This window comes from Hydra viridissima, unplaced genomic scaffold (assembly GCF_058129835.1).
Source record: "Hydra viridissima isolate aposymbiotic clone 2 unplaced genomic scaffold, HvirCarnegie_v1 scaffold_12, whole genome shotgun sequence".
NCBI classification, from domain to species: domain Eukaryota; kingdom Metazoa; phylum Cnidaria; class Hydrozoa; order Anthoathecata; family Hydridae; genus Hydra; species Hydra viridissima.
The window spans coordinates 2414076-2423844 of NW_028324311.1; the positions used below are offsets into that span (position 1 = coordinate 2414076).

The 9769-nt window shown below is 39.8% G+C and overlaps 1 protein-coding gene across 1 annotated transcript; it reads left to right on the forward strand.

Annotated features, from left to right (window-relative positions):
* The first annotated feature begins 1165 nt into the window (after window positions 1-1165).
* Window positions 1166-1984, forward strand: LOC149880727 (uncharacterized). The gene has a single exon (XM_090067869.1). It carries the CDS (start codon window positions 1166-1168, stop codon window positions 1982-1984), a length of 819 nt encoding a protein of 272 aa, XP_089923995.1.
* Window positions 1985-9769: the final 7785 nt, after the last annotated feature.

A 9769-nucleotide genomic window follows, 5' to 3' on the forward strand; every position in this document is an offset into this window, starting at 1 on the left:
TTGGAAAACATGGTGGAAAGGATCAAAGAGCTGGAAAATTTGGTTGAGACAATAAAAAACCTGCAAAAAAAGACATCGCAAAATATTGTCGTGGCAAAAAAAGAGTTGGATCATCCAAATTGTTATGACATAAAAGGTCACCATGAGATTTTTGCTCAGAAAGACATCAAATTTGCTGCTCTTTCTCTCACGACAATATCGTTGTCCGTTGGACTGAGTTTTGACAAAGGAATTGCTGTTGTCACTTTGATGAACAAAATAAGTGACAAGTTAAACTTTTTCAAAAACGATGTGATTTTTTCAGATTCTGTTGATGACGTCATTTGGGATGTGAGCAACAACAGCACCAATGACGTCATTGTCAAAAAAGGTGAAAAGCTTTGCAAAATAAATCACATCGATTCGAATTTAAAAAAAAAATCTGTCTTTGTTAAAAAGATGGAGATAATCAAAAACACTGAAAAAATTTACCCGGTTCTTCCAACAGCACCATCCGATGACTCTTTTCGTCTTCAAAAAATAGGTGAGATCCAAAAAGAAATGGAGGATGAAAAAGTGAAAAGAATGGCTTTGAGCAAAAAGTACCATCGAGTGGCAAAAATTATTCGTTTCGCAGACGACGGGTTGCAAACGGTGTGCATTGGTTTGGGGATTACAGGCATTGCACTTTTGTCAACCGTCGTTGCCACTCCAGTTTCGATTGCGTGCGAGGGGGTTGCTATTGGATTGGGTGCTTTGTCCATTTTCGGAAACCATCAAAACAAGAAAATGTTGTTGAAAGTTGAAAAGCACGAAAAAATAAAGGTTCTTTCCGAGTCAAAATTGAATACGATTAGTGATCACATTTCAAAATCGCTCATGGACGGTTTTGTGAGCGATTCCGAATACGAACTCATCCTCGGCGAGCTTCAAAAATTTAAAACCATGACCGAAGAAATCCGATCAAAAACAAAAAGCAGCATTGAGGAATTGACCAAAGAGTCGTTGATCCAAAAAGGAAGAGAAGAAGCCATTCAAGTATTTAACAACCTTTACAAAAAGGGAAGATGAACGCAAACGCAAACGAGTTTTCGTTTTTGTTTAAGTTTTTTTCTCCGTTTTTTAAAAAATGTCATTCTTTAAAATACACGACCCGGAAAAGAGACATGAGATTGTGAAAAAAAACATGGGCAACAGGGAGAAGCTTTACAATGAGAGTCTCAACCGGAACGTTTCAGATGCAAATTACCAGACTGATCTGTCCAAGTTTTTTCAACCGTTGATCGAGAGCAACGAAAAAGTGAAAAACGAGATGAAGAGAATCGCATACAAAGAAGTTGACAGCAGTCCACTGTCTTTGACTTATCCAGAAAGCGAGACGTCTTTTGAAAGTTCAAAAAATGCTGAAAAAACGTTTGGAAAAATGAATATTGGAAATACAGCATTGGAATATTTGTCAAAATATGCTGCCAAAAAATTTTCTGCAGACAGAGTTTTTGGAATTCACTCAAAAGAACGTGGAAAAATGTTTATTGAAGACAAAGAAATTTTTATCGACAAAAACGACGTCATTATTGATGGTGAAAAGTTCGAGGGGACTTTAGGTTTTTGGGAGTTGATCACAAGATCAAAACCTGATATGACAAAGGTGACAGACGGTGACTTGAAAAAATATGAAAAAATACTAGTCGAAACGCATGCAATGGAGAGAGAAGGGAAACCAACAATGCCAAAATCTTCGAGAAACGAAAAGTGGGAAACAATTGTTTCAAAAATTTGGGAAAAAAATTACACAAAAACGAGGGTAAAAAAAGGTCTCGGAGTGATCATTCTTCTGAGCGATCCTAATGCTCTTGTGCAACGACTCAGTTTGAGCATCGCAGCTGGTCATGCTGGAAATATCAGATCGAGAAACGAAGCTGTTGCCATTTGTGACGAGCTTTTGAGGCAAGGGGAAATCAACAAAGAGGAATACCGATCGATTCAAAAATACATCGAGTCGTGAAACAAAAAAAATTTTTCTCATTTTTAAAAAATGCTCATTGTGAACAAGCGAAATTGGAAGAGCCGCCAGATCTGCCGGAAAAGAATTGGCCTCTTCAGCCATATCAACTGCCAGAGACGTTGCCATCGACAAAGGAAAAAAAGCGATTGAAAAAATTTACGCCAAGACGGGGACGCCAAACCCCAGCACGATTTTGAACGCAAAGCAATATGAATCTGTCAATCCGATGGAAGAGCTGCATAAAAAAATGTTTGGTTCGTCTATTCAAGCAAAAAAGAAAATGACAAAAAAGAACGCTTCCAGAATCCAAGATCTAGTCAAAATGGGGAGTGGGCTTTTGATTGCGTGATTTTTTTTTTGACGAATCAAAAATGGCAGAAAATTTTTTTTTCTCATTTAAAAAAAATGATCAACACCGACAGAATAATAAATGACGAAAAGCCTGTCTACAACACAGGAATTGAAAAAGTTGATTTTTTCGAGTACCTTCCAACGAATCTCGATTTAAATTCTTCAGGATCAATCGTTTTTGAGATTGATTGCCAGTCTGTGCAGACACTTCCGTTTTAGGCTTACATCCTCGTCGAAGGGGTTCTGAAAAAAGCAACGGAACCGCTTACGCAGCAGCAGACAACATTGCTCTGGTGAACAACGCAATCATGTATTTGTTCAGTGACGTCACTTACGACTTATCAGGACAGCAAGTGGAAAGAGTCATGTATCCAGGTCAGGGAACAACCATGCTTGGATTGTTGAAATATCCTTTCGGTTTTCAGCTTGCCGATGGTTTGAAGCAAATGTGGTACAAAGACACATCAAACGCAACTGGAACCACTGGGTTCAACGTCAGGAGAGACCACTTGTTTGCAGACACCACATCCATTGGTGCATTTTCTTTTAGGATCCCTTTAAAACACATTTTTGGTTTTTGCGAAACTTACGACAATGTCGTTTACGGATTCAGACACACGATCACCTTTAAAAAAAAGAATACGATGACGCCATTTACAGAGCCGGAACTGTTACTGCAGGAATGATCGACATCAAAAAGTTCCGACTCTTTATGCCAAGGATTGAACTGGATGTTTTGAAAAAATCCGAATTTTTGAACCTGATGGCAAAGAAAATCAACGTTCCAGTGGGTTACAAAGCAAACAAAGTCGAAAGGCAAGCCATTCCAGCGGGTCTCACAGAATTCACTTGGACACTTGGAAGGATCACGGACAAAAGCGTTCCGAGATATATCGTGTTAGGTCTTCAGACAAACAGAAGTTCCAGTCAAACCGCAAATCCAGCCGTATTCGATCATTGTGACATCAACAATTTTTTCGTGACCGTCAATGGGATCAAATATCCAAATTACAATTACGACTTGAATTTTGGAGAAAAGAAAATGGTCATGGCTCATTCCGATGCGTTCACTTTTGACGAAAAATATTATGGCACAAACGAACTTGTTTGTCAATCCGGTTTGACACTGCTTGAATATAAAAATTTGTTTCCGTTTTTTTTGTCGACATCAGCAAGCAAAAGGAAAGAGTTGTTTCTGAAACGGCTGAATTGGTTGTCAACCTGAAATTCAGAACGGCTGTGCCAGACAGCACCGTTATTTTCGCAGTGATCATTTCCGACAAATTTATCCAATTTGTTTCAGACGGAACCAACATGAACGCTGTTTATTAAGCGTCATGAGATTCTTGTCAATAAAAAATTGATTTAAAAAATTTTTTTCTTTTAAAAAAAAAACATGAGACTAACAAAAAATCATCTGAAAAAATTGCTGAGAGAAAATGGGGTCACAAAAACCTCAAACAATTTGTTGACTTTGATGATGATTGCGGTTGAGAGCAATCTCGTGAGCAAAGATTCTCTTTTGGAAGATGCAAAAGAATGTAGACAGGTGGGTCGACCAAAAAAAGAAATAAAAACGGAAAATGTGAAAAAACAGATCGACCCAAAATACGAGAGGCTTGGTTCGATTCGAAAAAAACCTGTGTCTGTGAAAACGACCAACATCGAAACAGGGGAGGTGGTTGAATACAGATCCCTTTACGAAGCAATGAAAAAGACTGGGCATGGCTGGAGATATTTGGAGCGTCGAGATGGAAAAGTGGAGGATGGGATCAAGATTGAGATTTTAAATTCAGAAAAGCTCGAAAACAGAAAAAAAACTCCAAGTCCGACAAAATGAAAAAAAAATTTTTTCAATACTCGGAAAAAAAGAATTGAAAAATTGATTTCGAAAAAAAATTTTCTTGACATAATAAAAATGGAAAGCAAAATGCGAAAAATCAAAGAGTCCGAAAAAATTGAATTTGAGTTAAATAATTTTCTTGGCAATAAAAAAATGGAAATCAAAATCGTCAAAGAGAAAAAAGTCAAAGAAAAAAAGTCAAAGAGAAATCTCTGACAAAATTGCGAAGTGAAGCCAAAGAACGAGCGATAAAAAGTTACACAAAAATGACAAGGGAACAGCTCGTTGAGGCAATAAAAACAACAAGACCTGTCATTGGCCCTCATCCTCGTAGACGGCCGACAAATGCGAGGTCAATTGTTCCTGCTCCGCGTCCTGCGATTTCTCAAATCCAGGTTCCTGCTCCGCGTCCTGAGATTGCTCCGCGTCCTGCGATTGCTCCGCGTCCTGCGATTGCTCCGCGTCAAACTGTTCAAAAGCCTCCCATCGCTCCGAAACCATCAACAATTCCACCAAAACCAGTTCTTACTCAAAAACCAGCTCTTCCTCAAAAACCACAATCACAATATATGCTTGACGCTCCTGTTCCAGATTCGACTCCTGTGATGACTCCTGGAGTTTTTTCAAGGTTTACGACGGCTGTGAAAAATGCGGTTGTCAACAGTTTCAACAGCGTGCTTGAGTTCGTTGATCCGTACGTTCCAGAGCTGGTGAAAAAAAGATTGAAAAATAACAAAAGAGAATTGAAAAAAAGAATCGTGTCGCTTCGATCGCTCGTGTTCGGAAAACCTCAAATTACTTTTCATTTGGCTGATCACGCGCTGAGGCATGTTGCAAAACAATTTTCGCATCAAGTCGAAGGAAACCAAAAGGACGCTTCTGCCTTTTTGGATTTGGCAAAAGAAGGTGCGATAAAAATTCTTCAAGAGAATAAAAACAAAAAAGCGAGCCTTGTTTTGACAGTCGATATGGAGAGCGTCAGCCTTACTACGGGAGAGGAGGTGCATCGAATCGTTCCTTTTTTGTCAAAAGCGGGAATCATTTTGGAGTCGACGGATTTGGGAGAGTTTTTCGAAAAAGCAAAAGATGAGATCCTGGAAAACATGGAGAAATACAACAAAATGGGATCTAATTGCACAGTGTCCGCCATCTTGAAAATGGACATAAACTTGATTGAATACAGACCCATCGGTGGTCGATCGTACATCCCTCTCGACAACTTTTTGGCAAACAAAAAAGCAATCATCAACATGGAGAACGAAGACAATGAATGCTTCAAGTGGTGTATTACAAGGGCGTTGAACATGAAAGAAAAACACGGAGAAAGGGTTGACAAAGACTTGATCGAAAAATCGAAAAGTTTTAATTGGGAAGGGATTGAATTTCCTGTCAAACTTGATCAAATCAAAAAATTTGAAAATAATAATCCAGACATCAGCGTCAACGTTTTTGGTTACGAAAAAGAATCCATACACCCTTTGCGAATATCGAAATGCTTGAACAGAAAGCATGAAATTGATTTGCTGCTTGTTTCAGACGAAAAAACAAATCATTACTGTCTGATCAAAATCTGAGTCGACTCATTTCATCCCAAGCATCCAACAAAAACGGAAAAAAATATTTTTGCAGAAATTGCTTGCAGGGGATGAAAAGCGAGGAGGACCTTTTAAAATATTCGCCTTTTTGCAGAGAGCACAGCGCGACACGAATGGATCTTCCTCCAAAAAATTCGTTCATGAAATTTGATCACATGGAAAGGTCGATGAGTGTTCCATTCATCGTTTACGCGGATTTTGAAAGCTTTGTCAAACCGATGTACTCGTGCGAACAAAACCCAGACATGTCGTACACCAAAAAGTTTCAAAGTCACGTTCCGAGCTCATTTGCCTTTTACATCAAATGTTTTGACGAAACCATTTACAACAGAGGACCAACAATTTCCGCGTCGGAAAGCGAGGACGATGACATTGGTGAATATTTTGTCGACAGCTTGGAAAAAGCAATAAAAAAAGTCTTTGGAAAAATGGAGAAAAAAAAAATTTTTTTCACAAAGGACGATGAAAATAATTTCAAAGCCGCAACCGTTTGCCACATTTGCGAAGAAAAATTTCTCGATTCAGAAAAGGTGCGAGACCACTGCCATTTTACTGGAAAATATCGAGGAGCGGCCCACAACGAATGCAATTTAAAATACCAAGTCCCAAAATTTGTTCCTGTCGTTTTTCACAATCTGTCAGGCTACGACAGCCATTTGTTTATCAAAAAATTGGGGGGAGAACGTGTTTCAATGCAAAACGTTCAGAGAATATCACGATTTGTACAACGTATCTGACGTTTTGATTCTGGCGGACGTCTTTGAAAATTTCAGGGACGTTTGCATTAAAAATTACAAGCTCGATCCAGCTTGGTATTACACATCTCCTGGGTTGGCGTGGGACGCTTGTTTGAAACTGAGAAAAATAAAATTGGAGTTGTTGAGCGACCCAGAAATGCTTCGAATGATCCAAAAAGGAGCACGTGGAGGGATCAGCATGATCTCCACCCGGCATGGAAAATCGAACAACAAATACATGGGCGACTCGTACGATCCAAGCCAACCATCAAAATTCATTCAATACTTGGACGCCAACAACCTGTACGGATGGGCCATGTGCAAACCCCTTGCCACTCACGGTTTCGAATGGATGACAGAAGACGAACTGTCAGATTGAAGATCGGTTCCGTGCATTTTGGAGGTTGATTTGGATTATCCGGAAAGCCTTCACGGTGAACACAACGATTATCCTTTGGCCCCCGAGAAAATGAAAATCGGAAAAGTGGATAAGCTCGTTCCAAATTTAAACGACAAAAAAAAATATGTCCTTCACTGCGAAAACCTGAAATTGTACGAACGATTGGGAATGAAAATTTCAAAGGTGCACAGAGGAATGAAATTTGAGCAACGTGATTGGATGAAACCGTACATCGACCTCAACACCGAATTGAGAACAAAATCCACCAGCGAGTTTGAGAAGGAATTTTTCAAGCTGATGAACAATTCAGTGTTTGGAAAAACAATGGAGAACATTGAAAAAAGAGTTGACGTGAGACTTGTGACAAAAAAGGAAAAGGCAATAAAATTGTCGGAGAAACCAAATTACGACCGACACACGATTTTCGACGAAAACTTGATTGCCGTTCACATGAAAAGGACATCAGTTTTTTACAACAAACCAATTTATTTGGGGATGTCCATTTTGGATTTGAGCAAAACCTTAATGTTCGAGTTCCATTACGATTACATCAAAAAGAAATATCCTGGTGGTGACGCAAAGCTGCTGATGACAGACACGGACTCGCTGGTTTATGAAATAAAAACGGACGATTTTTACAAAGACATTTCCGACGATGTGGAAAAAAAATTCGACACGAGCGATTTCAGCAAAAACCATCCAGCCATTCAAAATGTCGGGTTCAAAGTGGGTTTAAACAAAAAGGTCATTGGGATGTTCAAAGACGAAACCGGAGGAAAACAGATTGAAGAGTTTGTCGGTCTCAGGTCAAAACTTTACTCTTACAAAATACATCAAGAAAAGCAAGAGAAATAATGCAAAAAATGCAAGGGGGTCAAAACATATGTCGTCGAAAAATACATCACCCACGACGATTACAAAAAATGCCTCGAAACCAAAAAAGAAAAAATAAACAAAATGAATGTCATCCGATCCCATTTGCATGACGTTTACACGGAGGAAATCAACAAAACCTCTCTCAGCTCCGACGACGACAAAAGAATCATTTTGGATGATGGGATTCACACGTTGGCTTATGGGCATTACAAAAAAAGACCAAAGCAAAAGTCAAAACAAGAGTCAAAACAAGAGCCAGAGCAAGAGTCGGAGTCAGAGCCAGAGACAGAGCCAGAGCCAGAGTCATATTTGGAGCAAGAGCAAGAGCCAGAGCAAGAGCAAGAGCAAGAATCAGAGTGCAGAAAGATAATCGCAGAGTGCAGAAGGATAATCGCAGAGAACAAAGAAAGTGCAGAGGAATAATCGAGGAGACCAAAAGACAAAAGGTAAGTGACAAAAATGAGGAGGAAAAAAAATGAACAAATTAAAAAAATGAACAAATTAAAAAACGAACAAAATGATCGACGTCGAAGGAATTGTTTTGCCGAACGAGGCTTTGACAAATTTTCAATTGATGGAAGCAGCAAAAAAACTGAAAATAAAAAGCTTCCGGGGAGTTTTTGTGAGAGACATATTGCCAAAAAAACCGAGAAAAAAAGAATGCGGGATCATCAACACGGGGGATTCGAGCACTGGAGGGTTTCATTGGGTGTGCTGGTACAAAGACGGAGACTCAAAGTTCAGCTTTGACTCTTACGCTCAACCCCCTCTCGTCGAGCTCGTCGATTATTTGAAAAGCCCCGTCTTTTACTACAGCGAGAGGGTTCAATTTAGAAACACGTCTTATTGTGGCCACTTGTGCCTTTACGTCTTGAAAAAATGCGAAGAGGGAAACAGCTTTCAAGACGTCGTCAACACACTTTGGTGACAGCAAATCGAATTTTAAAAAAATCTCCCGTTTAAAAAAATGATTGACAAATTCAACAGAAACGAGTTCAGCGTTTATCTCAACAATCTTGCAACAGACTCTGCAAGCAACGTTTATATCAAAACGGATGGATCCAGCACCATCACTGCAGACTTGGATTTTAACTCTCAAAAAATCATCAACCTGGCAGTACCAACCAACTCGCACGACGCTGCCACTAAAAATTACGTGGACACGCATTCGACAGGAGGAGGAACTGGAACGGTGATTGGAGATGCAGACTTGGATTTAAATTTTCACAAGGCAATCAATTTGAACGAGCCGACCAATCTTCACGACTCCGCCACAAAAAATTACGTCGACGTCAGCTCAAGTCTGTGCGTTAAAACAGATGGGACAAGCACGATCACAGGAATCATTGATATGAACTCCCACAAGTTGATCAACGTCTCTGATCCAACAAATTTAAAAGACGCAGCGACAAAAAGCTACGTCGACACCAAAGTGGCATACAAAAATATTTCATACGTCGACATCAACATGACTTCTCACAAATTAACCAATTTGGCTGAGCCTGTTTCTGCTTCAGATTCAGCCACCAAAAATTACGTGGACACGCATGCATCAGGAACAACTGTGGGAAATGCAGATTTGGATTTGAACTCACACAAATTGATCAACGTGCTTGATCCCTCCAGCGCGCAAGACAGAGCGACAAAAAGTTACGTTGACTTGCTGTTGCAAGAATCGAGTTTGACTTGCGTCATTCCAGGATCCGGTTTCACCAGTTTGGGATTCAAGTCTCAGACGGTAGCAGCGGTAACAACTTCTCCTGTGTTTTCGTTTTCTGGAAAATCCGGTGTGCTGAGAAGATTGTGGCTGGCATTATACAGCACATCTGGCACGAATATTCCTGGTCAAGTTTTCATTCGAATCTTCACAGACGGAGAGATCAATGTGGGGAATTATGCAGAAACAACATAAGGAATCGGCGTGGACGCAACCGGTCTCGCCACTGATTTGCTTTTTTCTCCTTTGGGAGGAGCCTTTTACTC

Bases quoted from the DNA above. Each gene is read 5' to 3' on its own strand.
- LOC149880727 (XM_090067869.1), top strand. From the start codon at position 1,166: ATGGGCAACAGGGAGAAGCTTTACAATGAGAGTCTCAACCGGAACGTT.